Source organism: Podospora pseudopauciseta, assembly GCF_035222475.1.
Source record: "Podospora pseudopauciseta strain CBS 411.78 chromosome 7 map unlocalized CBS411.78m_7, whole genome shotgun sequence".
Lineage (NCBI taxonomy): Eukaryota > Fungi > Ascomycota > Sordariomycetes > Sordariales > Podosporaceae > Podospora > Podospora pseudopauciseta.
The window spans coordinates 3,170,607-3,188,972 of record NW_026946667.1 but is presented as its reverse complement, the minus strand read 5'-3'; the positions used below and the strand labels follow the sequence as shown (position 1 = coordinate 3,188,972).

Genomic DNA, 18,366 nt, shown 5'->3' with positions numbered 1-18,366 from the left:
ATATTATTAATAGCGGTAGCGATAGTAGTATTAATAGTATTAAATATAGACTTATTATAAAGGTTAGCGGTAATAATTGTTTTTTCTTAAAGATTTTATTTAAAGTTAGAGTTCTTATTATAATTTTTACTTTTCTAAGCTAAAATAAAGACTTTTTTTTTTAACGTCCTTTCTTTCTTTCCTTTTAATTACTAATATTCTTTCCTCCCTTACTTTTAATATTTCCCTTTTCTTTATTTTTATAAAAAATAATATTAAATATTAAATAAAAATTTAATAATAGTAAACTTAACTCTTTTAAAATAAAATTAAGTAAAGAATACCTAACTCTTTTATTTAATCCTCTAATTACTTTATCCCTTTCTTCTAGCTCCTTTATTACTTATTTAGGGATAAATACTTTATTATTAACTAGTCTTTTAAATACTTATAAAGGTTAGCTAGCGGGAAAAGTATTACCTCGATCTTTACTATTATATTCTACTTTTATTTTATTAATTACCTCCTTCTTTACTATATAGGCTTTAATTAGCTTTCCCTTATATAATATATTCGCGCTAATTATACGGCCCTTTATAAAATTAAAAGTAAGGCTTATATTTATAAAGAACGGGATCTTTAATAATAGGTTATAGAAACTTAGAGCCTTAATATTATTAATAATAAAAAAATAATATAAAATTAGAACTTTAATTAATATTATTAAAGCCTAGGTTTTACCTATAAACGTAACCGGATCCTTATAAAGGTCTTTAAATTATAAGTTAATTAATATTATTGGTAAATAAAACCTTTTAACTATAGCCCTACTAATTAAGTTATACTCGGAGCCTATATTTAATATTATTAATACCTTTTTTAAGGTTAATAAAACAAAGTTATAGTATAGTAATAGAACGTTATAGATACAAGTAACGGCTCCTAAGAGATTTCGCTTACTACCGGAAAGCCGGTTAATAGGCGTAAATAGTAAAGTCCGTAATCGCTTTTTTAGGCTATTATCCGGTTAGACCTTACCCTCGATAATTCTTTTTTAAATACCTCCTTTAACTATACTATACTTACTATCCGTTATAATACTATATAAAGCGGAAATTATCTTCCTTTAATTAAATAAAGGAGTCTCGCTATATTTAATTATTTAAAAATTCGTTTAAACCGTTAACGGTAAGGCTTCCCCTTTCTATAGAACTTCTCTCTTTCTATCCGGAGTACTCCTAAAAGATCTACGCCACTCGATTACTTTAATATCTTCGGCTATACTTTTTATATAGTTTATTAACCGGTAAGTAAATATAAATAAAACTTTATAATACTTTTCTAATATAAACTTAGTTTAACCGTAAGTATACTTTTTAGCTTTCTCGGTAATATAATATCCTAGATCCTTTACTTTATTATTAAGTAACTTTAAGCTTCTTCTAGGTCCTTTACCTTACTATTAAATAACTTTAAACTACTCCAGACTTTATCTTTTTAATTGGACAAAACTCCCTCCTTAACTACTTTTGGCTTTTCCTACGCGGGGGTAAATACTATTTTCGGATTTTTAACTAAAATTAGGTTATCCGTATTTTCTTCCGGTATATCCTCGATCCTTACTCTTTTTATTTTCTACGCACTTACTTTTACTTTTATCTTTTAATTATAAATAACTATTAAAACTTTATTAGAGCGCTTTAAAATACTTTTAAATAATTACTTTTCTTTTAAGTAGCGTTATAAAGTATTCTTAATAATATAGTTACTAACTAAATTCTCGTTAAATAATCCATAGGGTTTAAAGTATTTATAAATCCTATTTAACCGGATATTTATAGTCCTAATTATCTAAATAGCTATTTATTTCCTCCCTTTAATTAAAAAAACTTTAAGCTTATATCCTTTACCCTTACGAGCTTCCTAGTATTTAGCCCATTTCGTATAAGCTTTATAAGCTTTATTTAGTTTTAATTTTAGCGAAATTACTACGCGAATTAAATCGCTAACCTTCCCTTTACGCTACGCTTTCTTTATATCCTTTTAATTAAACTATACTTTTTTACTATCTAGCTACTCTTTCTTACCGATATATACTTTACCTTTTTTAATATAGTATAGTTTTTATACTTTATTATATTTCTTCTTTAAATATTCCGTCGACTTAACGTAATAGCTAAATTTACTATACTAAAAGTATTTTTTTAGTAGCGGAGGACTATTACGGTATTATCCTTTTAATTTTCCGAATTAAGTTTTAATATTAATTAAGGAAAAGGTATTAAAGGATAAATCTATTTTCCCGTTAAGGCTAATACCGAAATCCGGAGAGTAAAGTACTTAGTTTTTTAAATATTAAATACGGGTCTTTATTACCTTAAATTTATTATTTCCCGGTATAAAAAAGCTACTATAAATATTTACCCTTAAATACTATAATACTATTTCTCTATTTACTATAGCGTTAACCGCTATATACTAATTAAATACTTCCGCCGTTTAATTAAAGGTAATAAAGGAAAGTATAATAATTAATTTATTTTCCTTATAGATTTTTCTTTTTATATTATACTTATCTTCGATTATATTATTAATTTAGTCGCTCTAAATAATAAAATTTATAGATTTTAAGCGATATTTAAATCCTTTTCGGTTAATAAAAATTATTTTTATAGACTCGAAGAATTTTATTTAAAAGTAGTTAGTAACCCTAGCTTTTATTATTTCTTTCTTTTTAGTCGGTATTCGAGAAAGTAGCTTAAAATAATTAAAAATAACCTTCCTTAACTTACCTACTCCTTTAAAAATAACTTTAATATAAAAGTTATCCAGCTCCCTATAGATATCCTTATTTTACCGAGGGTTATATATCTTAAAAAGGCATTTAAGGTAAGTAACTAAAATAGGTTAAATATTAATAGGTATAGGTAAGTCTATATATTTATCGATTTATTTTCCTACGTTAAAGTTATATTAAAATTTAAACTTATAAATATAAAAAGTAAATTTTATAACCTAATACTTTTTATAAGTATTTTTAAAACGCTTTAAATATTCTATAAAATATTTATTTTTAAAATTATTTTTAAAACCGATTTTTTTCGGATTAAAGAATTTATATTAAAGAAAGTATATAGGTATTATAGGATAGGGGGTCGGCCGATTAGACGTAGGGGACCCCTAGAAATAACGGTAGTCGGAATAAGCTCCTATAAAATAAAAGTATCCGGGTTATTAAAATTAATATGCGAAGTTAAAAAAAAAAGTAGGATATTTAGTATATCGAGTAAAAGCCGCTATATAGTTCCTAATAATAGGATTTAGGTTAATATAAGGTTTACCTAGTATATTAAGAGCGTTAGGATTTATAATTAAGTTACTTTAATTAAAAAAAAGGCGAAGGGTCTTAATATTTTTATAATAAATATAGTTTATAATTAAAGAAAGGACGAATAGCGATAATTTTAAGAATTTAATTATTAAACTAACCGTTTTTATTACAGAACGAGCCGTAGGAGTTTAATATATTTAATTATTATTAAAAAAACTAGTTAAGGCGATAAATAAAATATTATTAAATATATTAATAATTAATAATTACTATTATATTTATATTAATAATATAACTTCTTCCTTATATATATTATTAGAAATAAAAAAATAATTATTTTTTATAACTTTAATAAGTAAAAATAAATTACTTTTACTTAAATTAAAAGGAAAGTATCCCTTTTTCTTTACTTTTAAGTCCCTATTATTTTAAGTTAGGTTAACCCGGAAACCCCTTCGATTATTTATTACCGCTAAATAATATACTAAAAGGATTCCTCTTAGTTAAAGATAAAAAAGAACTTTAATAATTACCGCCGAAATAAAATTTACTAATAAATTAATTTCGATTAATACTCTTAGTTTACTACTAAGTCTTACCCGGACTATATACTTAATTCTCTATACATAAATAGAAAACTCGGTATTTAACCTATAATAAAAAATATATATTTAATTAAATAAATATAAATTATTTTTATCGAACCTCGCGGGATTTAATAAAGTTATTAATATTTATTATCGTTTATAGTTTCGTACTTCCTTTAATACCTAAGACTTTTAAATCTAGTTTAGACCTTAAACTTTACTTAATCCGGGCACGACCTCTATTTAAAATAATAAAAAAACATATAAACCAACTATAATACTATAAATATACCCTTAATAGGATATATAAATAAGCGCACCTCCGTAACAGTAGCTCGCTCGTAGGCCGCACTCTACGTAGGATAAAGAAAAGACTTTATAGGCTCGCAGACTATATAATAAGCACCTAATCGGCCTAATTAGAGGGCCAGAATTGCCTGCACGCGTGCAAGGTACAAAAATATAAAGAAATAAAAGTCGATAATCTTCCTAAAATAGAATGTCCGAAGCAGACCGCTTATATATATAACCCCTAAACCTCCGAATCCTCCGAGAGCCCCACTTCCTTACTCAAACCCTTAGGCCTGTAGCCGCACCCTAAACTAATACGAGAGATATTTAACGTGCTATACGGAGCCAGACTTTTAATTAATAAAGAGAAAAGCGAGTTTTACATATAAAAGATAGTATATTTAAGATATTTAATATCGCTAAGTAAAGTTCGTATAGAGCTTAGGAAAATCGTAATAGTTAAAGATTAGTTTATACCGTAATTATAAATATACGTTAGGGAATTTTTAAAGTTTATAAACTTCTATCGGATATTTATCCGGAGCTATATAAGTATCGCGAGGCTACTTAACTATTTAACTAAGAAAGACGTAAAGTTCTGGTAAAGGCAAGAAAAAAAATAGGCTTTCTAGAAGCTAAAAAAGGCTATTTTAAAGGACCCGGTACTTAAATTACTAGACCCTAATCGACTATTTAAAATCGAGGCGGATATATTAGACTATACGATTAGTAGATAATTAGGGTAGCGAGACGACGACGGTAAGCTATACCCGGTAACTTTCTTTTCGAAAAAACTCGAAGGAGCACGTTAAAACTACCTAATCTATAATAAGGAGCTACTCGCTATTATCGAAACGTTCAAGGAGTAAAAGCTATACTTTAATGGTATTAAGTATAAAGTATAGGTCTATACGAATTATAAAAACCTATAGTACTTTACTACTATAAAGGTCCTTAACGCACGGTAAATACGATAGTTAGAGTTTCTTTTAAAATTTAATTTTTAAATTAACTATAAGAAAGGCTCGGAAAACGTTAAGGTAAACGTATTTAACCGGCGAGCCGACTACTATAAGGATATACTTAAAAAGTTACTACTATTACTTAAGGAAGCGCCGGATAATACTTTTAAGTATCTACTATAGCCGTAAATAAAGTATTACGTAGTATATCGTAAAAAAACTATTTTTAATAAATACTAAAGGAAGTTAGGTAACGATATTATAGAGTAATACTAATAGGAAAAGCTAAAGCTATAGGGTATTTAGAAAGATAGTTAAGGAAGACTATAGTATAAGAATCGAGCGTACGTAAAGCTAGGTAATAGGATAGTATTAATAATAAAGATTTACGTATCGAAGTTCGGAGGATATATAGGTATCGCTAAGACTATAAAAAAAATTAAGTAGTACTTTAATTAGCTAAGGATTAAAGATAACGTTAAGGAAGTTATTTAGTTATACTATACGTACGAGAGAACGAAGGTTATAAAGTATAAGCCCTATAGATTTTTAAAGCTATTACTAATAGTAAAACGGCTATAAAGTTTAGTTACGATAGACTTTATTATTAAATTACTAAAGTTTAAGGATATAGTAACTAGCGTTAAGTACGATAGTATATTAACGGTAATTAATAGATTTATTAAATAAGTATATTTCTTACTTTATAAGGAAACTTAGTCGGTAAAATAATTAACGGATATAGTATTACGGTACATTATAGTAATATATATATAATTAAAGAAATTTATTACGGACCGCGATATTAAATTTATATCGAAGTTTTAAAAAGCGTTAATAACGAGGCTAAAGGTAATAAGTAAAGTGTCTTCGGCCTATTACCCTTAAACGGACGGTTAAACGAAACGGCTTAATTAAATCGTAAAATAATACCTACGGAATTATATTAATTTTAAATAAGATAATTAGGTTAAACTATTATTTACGGTATAATTAATATATAATATATTACTAACCGAAATAACTAAAACTATACCGTTCTTTACAAATTTCGGCTATAAGGCAAACTTATAGTAGGGACCTACGGTTAAAGTATTTAAAGCTAAAGTTAAGGTAAATAAAATATATATATTTTACGGTAAGCTTAAGTAAAAATTAAAGTTTATAAAGGAAAGGATACGGAAATACTATAATATTAAAAGGCTCGAAGGACCTTACTTTAAAAGAAGAAATATAGTATTTTTTTTATACGTAATTTACGTACTAAAAGACTTAGTAAGAAGCTAGATTATAGGAGAGTAAGACTATTTAAAGTTAAAAGGAAAATATCGGAAACGGTATTCGAATTAAAGTTACTTAGTACGATACGTCTATAGTTATATACCTTTTATATCTTACTTTTAGAACCCGTACTATATATAAAAAAGGCTAATATATAAATAGTAGTAAAGGACGAAGAAAAGAAATATAATATAAAAGAAATATTAAATTTATAGTTTAATAAAAGCTAATTAAAGTATTTAGTTAGCTAGTTAGGATATCCGGCTATAAATAACTCGTGGAAATTATAGATATACCTTAATTACCTAAATAAGTAAAAAGAATTTTACTAACGATATCCGGACTAACTAAAATCTAAATAAATAAAAAAAATTTAGCTCCGGCCTATAGCTAAATACTATAAGACGGAGCTAAAACCTTAATAGGAATCGAACCTACGCCTTCGACGTAATAATCGACGTATTATATACTATATTACGAAGTTAAAAAGTATAAAGGGGACTAAATATAAATAGTATTACGCGCTTTAAGTACCTCGGGAAATAAAAAGTATATTATTAATAATATTTAATACGGCTAGGAAAGAAGGACCGGCTACGCCCGGATCTAAAGAGAAGTTAGGCGGCTAGTCGAAGCCTAAGGTAGGATCTAGGAAGGAAAAGTTAAGCGGGATAGGGGTAAAAGACTTCGCCGGGAAACGGCTTTAGGGATCCGGAGAAGCGGGGGCTAAAGAAAGTAAAGGAATATTACTAAACGGTAAAGTAAACTATATAATTAGCGCGGCTTCCTTTTACTTAATATACTTTAGCTTTTCTATACTATTAAGGCTATAGGAAATAGCCGTAGCTATTCGCTTAAACTATATTTATTTCTATAGGTATAAACGATTAATTTTCTAATCTAAAATAATATATTAGGACTTAACCTTTACTATCTCTATCTTTATCTAATTATATTAAGTAATAACCTTACGGAATTATTAAACGGATAATTTATAAGTATTATAAAGGGACTAATTATACTATATATAAGTAGCGTAACGCTCGGAAACGGAGGGAGAGATTTTGTAAGAGAAACTACGTTTTTCGCAAAAGAAATAAATACGCTTTATAATAGTAATAAATTGTAATACTAAAGTAAGTAGTTTATCGCGATCCGCTATTTTTAGGTGTAGAGGTTTAGTACCGGGTCGCGCCTTACTTATATAGTTAAATATTATAGAGTGTAGGGAAATAAAGGAAAAAAAAAAGAATTTATAAATATTAGTAAATATAGAAAAGTAGGTTAGGCCGACGGGACTTCGGCCTAAGAGGGGAAGCGTCGTATTACGGCTTAATACCTAGTAGGGTATAGAGCGTACTACGGACTAATCGTTAGTATATAAGTAAGGACTAATTAAAATAGGATTAGTAAAATCGAGGATCGATCTAAAAGAGCTAACTCTAAAGGTAATAGTATCGATAGAATCGAAAGTTAAGTTAATCGATCCAGAACGGTACTAGGCTTAGCGTAAAAACTATATATATAAAGGAACTAACTAATATAAATAGATAGTTCTATAGTATATAATTTAAATTATATTTATAGTATCTAGTATTTATATCGAAATATTTTATTATATACTATTTAGCTATACCGAATTAAGATTATTTAGAAGTGCCTTTAACCGATATCCCTTTTAGAAGTTCTAGATAGGGGTTCGTTACAGAAGGCCGAAAAAATTTCAATAAGTAATATAATAAGGAGTATAATTATAAGCCGCTAAAGAGGATAAGGGTAAAGTATTTATTTTAGTATAATAAATATCGAAGCGCGGACGATATTAAATAAGCGGGCTATAGACGAAAAGAAAGGGGGAAAAGCGAAGTAAATAAGGAGGCGAGGAATCGAGCGAAAGGGGAATACGGGGGAGGAGAAAATGTCGAAAGTATATATAAAAGAGAGACGTCGGAGAGGAGGGACTCTATTTATGCGGCGGGCGCGGGGAGACTGTATAAGGACACGAATCTAATGGCGCACTATACTAGGTTGGGAAGGTTGCCGTTTCCGGATATAGCGATAATATATTCTAGATTGCTAACTATAAAAAATAAAATATAAACGTTTTGTGAACCTGTTACTTCCCAAGGTACCTAGCTAGCTAAAGCATCATACACCAACTTGCACCTATTTAAAAAAAAAAAATGAAAAAATGGGCCTCATAATAATCTTTTAAGTCTATCGATCATTTTCTAAGACCTATGAACTATCTCTTGAGGTATTGTCCCGTGCTACTTATTTTGTCCTGCAACCGCCAAAGGTGGAGTCATCTGGCCAACTGCCTCCTGAAACCGGATGGCGGCCCGGATCGCGCCCAACCCGCCATTATGCAACCACCCCTCAACCGCCAGCCCTACCTATTGACCAGTCCTAGTCATTTCACTAATACAGTTATGCATAACTTGGCTGGTGTGTAGCTGATCGACCTTGGCCGGGGACGCGTCAACCAGGTGGCGAAGAGATGAAAAGTATACCCCGTTCAAAAATATCGACGGCCGCCCATGTTTGGACCAAGGAAACAAATTGTGGGTGAGTTGTTTCTGGTCACACAATCGACCATTTGGGCGGCGAGATTCAAGGCCATGGGCAACTTGGAATCAATGCAGTACTTTTGACTTGGAAACCGAAGAGATATAAGACGATGGGTTGCAAAGGTCCTTTCGGTTCATTGTAGGAATTAACAATCACTCAAAACACAAGCTCTTTACAAATATCACCACAAACCTATGATCTTATCCATCGCCCTATCAAAATGAAGTACACCCTTTCTCTTGTTAGTCTCCTTGGCCTCTTTGCCACCCTCACCACAGCCCAGGATAGCCCCGACAAAGGTGTAACGGCAACCCCAAGCAATACCGGCTTCCAAGCCAGCGTCAGCGGCGGTGTCAGCTTCGACATCAACCGCAAGAACAAGACCTTTGGCTTCAATGAGGTCTTTGGAGACGACGATTCGGATTCTGATGACGAGGATGACCAGCCAAAGTCGGGGGCAAGCGAGATGATTGTGAGGAGTAGCGGACTCCTCGTTGCCGGTGTGATAGTTGGGGCCGGTGCCATTATTCTCTAAGTTCAGTCTGATAGGCACACATCCCTGCACGGGGTGGACAAGGGGGCAGCACCACAATATCGCCAATGTATTTATTGCATCACCAAGACACCAGCTCACTTTACTTACGGTCAGGTTCTGGTTCCTTCCACTGGTACGTCTTTTGGCGTTCCTACCTAGTGTTATTCAGTATTTTTTCTCTTATGGACTCAAGAGTTTCAATACCTCAAGATTTTACCTACCTTGCCTACCTTATCTAGACAGAACTGAGACCTCGCCTGAGTCATGACACCCCTTTCTTAAATCGTGCCGTGGTACAGCGATGGCAGTACGACATGAACACCGCCCCCAACGAGCCACCCGGGCAGTGTTCCAATCGGAGCCGCCAGATGCTCGCCAGTGGGGGCGAAAACCTCCGTGATTCGTTAGTTCGGGACTGTCGTGTACTATTCCGCTGTGTATTGATCGATAGTCCGTCTTCTCAGCTCTGTTTCACTGCGGGGTTCTCTCGCCCAGTGTATGTGATCCTATACACGTAGTCTCGGAGCTCGATAATACTCTTCCGATGTCGTGTAATGGTTATTTAACAGTCCGCCCGTCTGCGTACGTGTTCGTTGACGATGGCTGAAGCTTTGTATTCCATCTCAAACCCGCCAAAATGTGGTCGTCCTCGCTCGCCATTCTAGCCTCCGTGCTGCTCTCTTCTTTCACCGCGGCAGCCTACACTGCCATCCCATCGGACATCCTCTCCGAACTAACACCCAGGCTCTCTCCGACTGCCAAGATCTTGCTGCCTTCGTCGTCTCTTTGGCCGAGCGCATCAAAGCGTTGGAATGAACTCTCCCGCCCGAGTTATTCCGCCATCATCCAAGTCGCCGAGGAACGCGACATCGCCGAATCGGTAAAGTACGCGAACCAGCACCAAATCCCCTTCTTTGCCTTCTCCCAAACCCACGGTTCGGATTATGGCCTGGGACGTTTCCACGGAATTGGCATCTCCCTATCGTCCCTCAATCGCAAGATCGACCTCGATAAGTCGGGCAAATGGGCGACGATCGGAGGGGGGATGAAGTCAAAAGATGTTCTTGACTACCTTTGGAAGAGGGGCAAACAGACTGGCACTGGTGGCTGTGGATGCGTCGGTGCGGTCAGCCCTGCGCTCGGCGGAGGCCATAACTGGTTTCAAGGCCAGTATGGCCTGATGGCCGATCAAGTGCTGGAGTTGAGGGTCGTCCTTGCGGATGGGGAGGTGGTGGTTGTGAATGACAAAAAACACAAAGAGCTGTTCTGGGGGATGAGGGGCGCTGGTCACAACTTTGGCATTGTGAGTGAAATGAAGTACAGGGTTTATGATGTCAAGGAGCCGAAATGGAGCATCGAGACTTTCACGTTCAAGAGTGAGAGGTTGGAGGAGGTATACAAGTACGCAAACAAGAAGCTTGATGGGAAGGGGGATCCGAGGTTGCTGATGTGGGGGACTTGGTTCTTGAACCCGGCCGTGGACGCAGAGAAGGTAATTGGGCTTCCCAGCGAGTGCAGAAAGCTGGCTTAATGCTGACAGACAGAAATAGCCGATAGTGCAGTTCCAGTGGATCTACAACGGCCCTTTTTCCGAGCTCAAAAAGCTTTCCAAGGACACTCACGACCTCAAGCCGGATGCATACTCCTCTGCGGAAGTTGATTACCCCGAGCTAAGCCCGAGCTTGGGATACGCGGCTGACCAGTATGCATGCCAAACCGACGGACAAGGAAACCGTATGTTGAGAGGGATAGATGTGGACCAGTATGATGTGAAATCCCTGCGGAAGTGGTATGATGCGTTCGCCGCCACACTCATGACAGAGCCCGCCTTTCAAACCAGCTTCTGTATCCTGGAGGGATACTCTACACAAGCTGTCCAGGCTGTTCCTGACAAGAGTACGGCATTTGCTCTTCGAGGGGAGAGATTGCTTTTGTATGTCCCACAACGACCAGATAGAGCTGTTCGCCAATGCTGACCTTGGAATAGTGCACCGGCGATATTCTGGCAAAAGGGCAATGCCACCCTTGACGAAAAGGCCAAGAAATGGTCCCGAGAGATGTACTTGGCGGCATCCGGCTCGAGCAAAAAGAAGACTTACGTCAACTATGCCCATGGTGATGAGCCTGTTCAGGCTCTTTACGGGTATGTTTTTCTCCTTGACCGGTCAAGCATGTAGCACGCTAACGGTCCTAATGCAGATATGAGCCTTGGAGGCTGAAGAAGCTCAAGCAGCTCAAGAAAAAGTACGATCCTCTTGGACACTTTGCATTTTTTAATCCTGTGAATCCTATCGGGAAAAGGCATGGTGATATATAAGCGCAGTGGAAGGACATGATGTGTCGTAGGTAAGAAAGCTGGGACTGCTGGTGAGGGTACCTATTGAAAGATATAATGAGGCCTTCAAAGACAGTTGTTATGCCTTGGAGAGATAGTTACGAGATCTTAAAAGATACCTAACATCCTTTTGTAGGAGTCGAGGAAGGTTCAATTTTGTCAGCATATGAATCGCCCATAAAACAGGGTTAGGGTAGACTGTTGATGGCTTCCCCACAGCAGCAGCAGGTGCATACTACGTTGGGATGCTGTGCCTCCCTGCACTGCCCGGCTTCCTTGGCCCCCCAGAATCTGTCACTGCCAAGTCCGAGTTGACCCAGGAGAGGACAAAACGTTGCGGGTCCTGCGCTCCACCCTTCATTTGCAGAATCTCCGTTTGACTAACATTCCACCAACAATGGCCGAAACGGCCGGCCTCGCTATTGGTGTGATAGGGCTGGCAGGCCTATTCACAACATGCGCCGGGTGTTATCAGTTGGTTCGGCGGGGAGCTCGATTGGAAAGGGACTTTAAGCTGCTCGAGACGAAATTCGACAACCAAGAGCTACGATTACTCTCTTGGGGCAAGGCTTGTGGCTTATCGGGGATGGGCATGGAGCAGTACGACAAACGACTCGATGATCCCGTGCTACGATCAAGAGTAACAGCCACTCTGGAGTGTATCAAGGACCTATTCCAGGATGAGTCGCTTCTCAGAAATCGATATGGGCTGGTGCCACCAAAGCAGCGTGGTAGCAATCGTGCACCGGCCCTACAATTGTTGGGTTCAAGCTCCCTGGGTACAAGCCGCCCTTTTTTCTTCTGGAAGAAACAACAAAGAGCCTCCCGACTTTGGAATACCGCTTCGTGGGCTATTTCGGACAGAGAACATTTTGCACAACTGATCCAGCATCTTAAAGATTTGAACGACGATCTTGAAGCCATGACTCGCTGCTTCGGAGATATCGCTCTCAAACAACGCCATATCGTTGAGGTTGAGATATCCGAAGTTGACGATCTAGAGACACTGGAAGAGATTGCTCTTGCCTCACAAAACGACGAAGATCTCATCTCTGATACCGTCAGTCTGCGTCTCAACTCGATCCGCTCCGCTAGCATCCGGAAAGGACACGACGTCGAGACTTCTGTGTCAACCATCGACGAAACTTTGACCTTCAACCAAGATCGGGCTTTCCAACCCGCCTCTCCACTCAAAGAGTCCCCGATTCGCACGAAATTCAAGTGTGTGGTTGTAGGGGACCGAAATGCGGGCAAAACACGCCTTCTCAGCGCTTTCGCATATAACAGACTTCCAGGACCATACAGCCCAACAGTCTTTGATAGCTGCGTCATCGGCTGCCAAGTAGACGGAGTCGACCTTCAACTTGAGCTGAAAGACACGTCAGGACAGGAAGACTACGACAAACTGAGACCTTTCTCATACAACGGGGCTGACGTAGTTCTTTTGTGCTTCCGCGCCGAGAATCCTACCGCCGCTAAAGACGCGATCCTGGGAAAGTGGACATGGGAAATTAAAAGCTATTGTCCGGAGGTACCCCTTGTGTTGGTTGGACTGAAGAATCCAGATGAAGACGCAGCCGCCGGTCCATTCCAAGAACCGCAAGACTCGGATGACTTCGTCCCTCTCTGCATTACAAAGGACATTGGAGCCACAAGCTACTTTTTTTGTGATCCAGAGACTGGATTTGGGGTGCGCGAACTACTAGAATTCGTGGGTGCTCATCTCATAGCAAAATTAACAATTTAGGTCAAAGGAACTGACCTAAAGCAGACGTTGCGAACCGCTGTTCGGTCTAACCAACCGCCACCAGCAACACCGACTCGCGTTAAAAGGAGAAGTAGGGTCACGGAAATTGTAAAGGACTTTATGGGGCAGCAGAATGATGGATGAAAGTGTGCCGCGAACCACCACAGGGAACCGTGAAACAGGACGAGTTCGCAAACAGCTGGATGCGAAGCACCAAAGCGTGTCCTATCACTGACATTCGCAATATCCTACCAATGAGCCGAGAGGCAACTATGGAGGTGAAGAAAAGGGGTTGGGTAGCTACCAAACGCACATTTCATCACAACAGGGTATGACAACCGGAAAAGAACAAGGCGCCACAATATTTTACATTTTCCTTCTAGCATCTAGTGGTCTTCTCGACCACTGAAATTGAACAGTAATTACATTAGTACCTTGGGTACATTGCTTCAAATCTCAAATCCCCCCGCAAGATCCATGACCTTTTCGGGGTCATAGATGTCTCTAATTTCTCTCAGTCTCTCCGCATTAGCCTCGCCGTAGAGCTCCTCTGCCGTTGTCCCCGAGATCGCATAGTTTGGATACGAAGTGAAAGATTCTGAGTAGATACCCTCCTCAATAGCCACCTGCTTAAGCGTAGCAATTGACTGCTTCATCCGGTTATACCAATACTCATCGTGGGCAGCGCTGGCCCAGGAGAAGTAAAGATTCAGCTAATGACCAGTCAGTGTTAGGGTCACGGTTAGTGGCAAGGGGTTGATGTTATGACTTACAGGCAGAGGGGAGTCAGCGTGGGGGAAAGCGCTGTCGGTGGCATGTACACCGTACTGGGTGAAAGGTTCTATGTCGTATGACACTGTCGTGCCGGTCTTCAAGCCCTTGGTCAACCCAATCGAGTCCGTCTCATTCTTGATGGCGTCTAGGAACCTCGAGGTCAGTGTCGAAGTCGACACGCTGGCGAAGGTTCCCCGGAGGTTCAGCTTCAGCTCGGCGGGAAAGCTGGCGATGAAGTTGGTCCACTTGCGATTGGGGAGCGTCCCGCTAACCAGAAAAGGGATGCCATCGAAGAGGTCGAAAATGGGGGGCTTCTCAGGGCCATCGTAAAACATGAGAACAAGCGCCGTAGTGCCAAGGGCGCCACCCTCGAGAGTGGTGATGAGTCCCGCCTTGGGGTCCGTGTTCTCCGTTTGAAAGAGACGCGTGGCGTTGAGAAGGGCTGGGACAGAGGTAGAGGGGTAGATACGGAGTCCACCCCAGACTCGACCTTGAGGGTGAGTTCGGAAAATTGCCGAGGTCACAATACCAAAGCGATTCTTGCCGCCCTTGAGGGCAAAGAATAGGTCTTGATTGTAACTTGGGCTCGCCGTGGTGACTGTGCCGTTCTGTGACGGAATGTTAGAATAGGTAGGGCCGGACAAGGGGACAAGCATAGGTACTGACCGGAAGGACAATGTTGAAGAGCTCGACCGTATCACAGGTAAGCCCGAACTGATTCGTCTTCCTACCCAGGGGTTAAATACTGTTGTCCGAAATGGTGTTTCCTCATGCATGATGTTGATCATGTCAGGAAAAGAGCAATCGGCATCCGACACCACAACGCAGGATACGCGTGACAGAAGAGACTCACCATGAATAGCCGCCTCCTAGAGTGAAGCCACCGATACCAGGTCCAATCACCCTCCCTCCTACGACGTTGAGTCCGTGTGGTTCAAGCTTGTCATAAACATCGGCCCAGGTCTATCGCTATATCAGTAGGTGCCCATCTTGTTCTGGATTGTTGGACCTACCTGGCCGAACCCAATTTCCGCCGTCTTCTTGTCGGGAGAAAGGACTACCTGGTCCAGTAGTGATAGGGAAATGTGGACGCCTGTGGTGCTAGAGAAGCCTGGATTGGAGGCATGGCCCCCAGACTGGACGGCAAAAGGGGTCTTTGTGTCTCGGATGATCTGAAGAACTCTGGAGATATCTTGACTGGACCCAACGCGAACCACACAGGAAGGGTTTTGATCTGAGGATAGGAACCAATGTTGGGTCTCTTTCTGGTACGTGACCGCCTGGACTGCTCGCGAATGGTTAGTTGCAAAAGACCGAATCAGCTCTCTGCAGGTGTCTTACTTGGGAAGATCACATCACTCGCACTGGTGAGATTTCCGTTGATTTGTTCGCAAACTGATGTGTATGGGAAGACAGTGGCATTCGCACAGCCGAGGCCGAAGGCGATGGCTCCGAGAATGGCCAGAACACGAACCATGGTATGGATTATGCGGTTGATCGTTGCACAACAACACACACTGGACTGGCAGTCTGCAGCACACCTCTAGCCATCCGAGACTGAAGGAGAACGGCTACTTTATGAAGATGGGCTCCCGGGAATTTGAAATGCCCGTCTCCTCACGTCACGCTGCATCTTTCAGTGTCTACTCCTCTCGCTACCTGCCTACCTAAGTTACCTAGTCGTCGTGGGGTCTGAGGGAAACTTGGATCGCCTATAGGGGAACGATGCCGGATCCTCGACCCAATGGTAGTCTGGGAGCGGGTGAGGGATCATGCCAGCGAGAACTATCACTATCAGGCACCAGACCAAATACAGAGTAATGCCTGTGACGATCCCACGGGAGCCCCACGCTAATACCAGGATTGCGCAGCATCTGACAGCTATCAAGATGGTCAAGATGCTTGGCGGTTGAGCTACTGCACTCCTGGACGGCCCGCGGCGACTCGCCCGCCACAAAATCGGTGTCAAAAATGGTGGGGGACCTTGCAAGAATCCACCTGCCAACCCGATAGCGGAAGCCGAAGGTGGCATGTTGATGGTGGTATGATGCGGGATGCGGCTTTGCTGATGATGAGAATCAGGAACCAGAATTTCGGACACCGAAACGCTTAGCCATAAAGAGTGGCGATTTGCAGGATCTGCAGGCGGAAATGCCTGTCTCAGATGGTCTGCATGCCGACTCCCCATCAGCTAGCTTCAGCTCTCCAGCTCTGAGCTGCATAAAACATGGCAAGCAACGCCCGAATACGACCCGCCTTACCATGGATTTCTATCTTCAGTTACGTCGGTCTACATGAACTGGAGTTGCAGGACCGAGTACGTCTTAGAAACGAAAACCGACGATAGCAGCTCAATGGTTGATGGTAACCCCCCAATGCACGATGAAGCCACCTACCTTACACACACCTCCAACCCAACCGAGATGCCAATGGTTCCCGGACCCGAACAGAGGAACTTTCGTCCCTACAAGGATCGGGTGGGTTGCGAGTCAAGGCCAAACTCCACCGATATGGAGAGAAATGTTGTGCATCCGTACGGGCATGTGCAAGTTTGCTGCCTTGGTTTTACAACGGATATTTTCAAGGATTGAACGCTCAACCACCCACCCACTATCCACTAGGCGTACTTGGTCTAGCTGGAACTGAACAGCGCAACTCCCACGGCCCATCTCCTCCCCACAGGTCTGGTCAAAACCTGCTTTTCAACCTGTTGAATCTCGATCTCTTCGCCGCAAGTTGGAACCATCACTCGAAACCCCCACCTGCATCGCAAAAAATACCTCCTATTCTTGGGGTAACACATGATTCGTAGCGGATGTGTGGAGCGCCAGCTGAACTGTGAGAAAAGTGATGATGTTGAGCAGCACCAGGAAAAATATCTCCGGAGAGCAGAAGACATATCTAGACTAACAAAACTTGTGCCTGGCCGACAGGGCGGAAGCCCTAAGAGCAAACTAACTGAATCCGGGAGCAACTCATCCTCCCACAGGATGTCTGCTTCCTTACTTAATGTTATAGGTCTATATGCGCTCCTATCTATGCCCCCATTCATCTTATATTTACCTACCTACTCTCTTAAATGTAACCCATTTCGATATGTAAGCCATGAAATAATTTCTCTGACGATCTCCCTTTTGCTGGGAGATGGGTTTGTCAGCCATTCTAGAATTGCAGATTTCACGATGAATCCCATGCTACCGAGCATCGAGAGAAGGAAGCTCAGTGCTTTCAACAACGGAGGTACTGTCACAGTCCACTCGTGATGAGGAGCGGGCTACTCGTGGAGTTTGTTTACCTGGTACCTAGGTAGGGAGTTGCTTTTAGGAGGCGATCTTGCAACACCTTTTCGTGGAAAAAGATTAGCGTAAAACCAACAGGGATCAATATATCATGGATTGAGTGGCTAAGGAATCCGTTATTTACTGGAACTTATCGAAGTATATCAAAAAGTAGACCTTGTCTTTAGAAGGGCGTTCTTTCGTGTTAGAACACCTAAGGTAATTATTAACAGAGGGTGATGACTTCTTACTCGCAAGATAGTGGCACTAAAACATACTTGAGATTTCCCCAAAGAGAACTACGATGGCTTTAAAAATAATAAATAAGTATCTAAAGATATTAAGTAGGTATTTAAAGATAGTTACTAGATATCTAAAGATGGGAGAGATGCGTATATTCTTTCTCTTCACCACTTTATACCATATCGATGTCTCTTATTCTCTTGTCAGCATACCCCTAGCAGCACTTTCCATTCTTCCTTCTGTTCCTTACAAAAGCCGGAATCGTGATGGGTATCCACAAAATCTATAGTTAAGTCCTATTAAGTTCTGATTTCCACCGGTTGATGCAATCCCGCATCCAAACAGACGGCTGAATGCGTGTGCCGATGTGGAGTCTCTACCGCGTTTCAGACGGCTCATCGGGTGATCTACGCGAGATCTGGCATGGGTCGAACCAGGTTCGATCCACGGCG

At 39.8% G+C, this 18,366-nt stretch overlaps 4 protein-coding genes across 4 annotated transcripts; 3 read left to right on the top strand and 1 right to left on the bottom strand.

Moving 5' to 3' along the window:
* Positions 1–9,222: 9,222 nt before the first annotated feature.
* Positions 9,223–9,537, top strand: QC763_700885 (uncharacterized protein; the record flags this gene model as incomplete). The annotated part of the gene is made up of 1 exon (XM_062915104.1): positions 9,223–9,537. One exon carries the CDS (start codon positions 9,223–9,225, stop codon positions 9,535–9,537), a length of 315 nt encoding a protein of 104 aa, XP_062762263.1.
* A 451-nt stretch (positions 9,538–9,988) lies between these two features.
* QC763_700890 (uncharacterized protein) lies at positions 9,989–11,854 on the top strand (the record flags this gene model as incomplete). The annotated part of the gene is made up of 4 exons (XM_062915105.1): positions 9,989–11,029; positions 11,088–11,470; positions 11,525–11,680; positions 11,737–11,854. Exons 1-4 carry the CDS (start codon positions 10,175–10,177, stop codon positions 11,852–11,854), a joined length of 1,512 nt encoding a protein of 503 aa, XP_062762262.1. The 5' UTR covers positions 9,989–10,174.
* A 415-nt stretch (positions 11,855–12,269) lies between these two features.
* On the top strand, positions 12,270–14,088 carry RHOBTB1 (Rho-related BTB domain-containing protein 1; the record flags this gene model as incomplete). The annotated part of the gene is made up of 2 exons (XM_062915106.1): positions 12,270–13,583; positions 13,644–14,088. 2 exons carry the CDS (start codon positions 12,270–12,272, stop codon positions 13,761–13,763), a joined length of 1,434 nt encoding a protein of 477 aa, XP_062762261.1. The 3' UTR covers positions 13,764–14,088.
* Positions 13,972–16,392, bottom strand: QC763_700910 (uncharacterized protein). The gene is made up of 6 exons (XM_062915107.1): positions 15,735–16,392; positions 15,407–15,678; positions 15,247–15,356; positions 15,060–15,120; positions 14,393–15,001; positions 13,972–14,332 (listed from the first exon to the last, which is right to left on the bottom strand). Exons 1-6 carry the CDS (start codon positions 15,868–15,870, stop codon positions 14,069–14,071), a joined length of 1,452 nt encoding a protein of 483 aa, XP_062762260.1. The 5' UTR covers positions 15,871–16,392; the 3' UTR covers positions 13,972–14,068.
* Between the last annotated feature and the right edge of the window lie 1,974 nt (positions 16,393–18,366).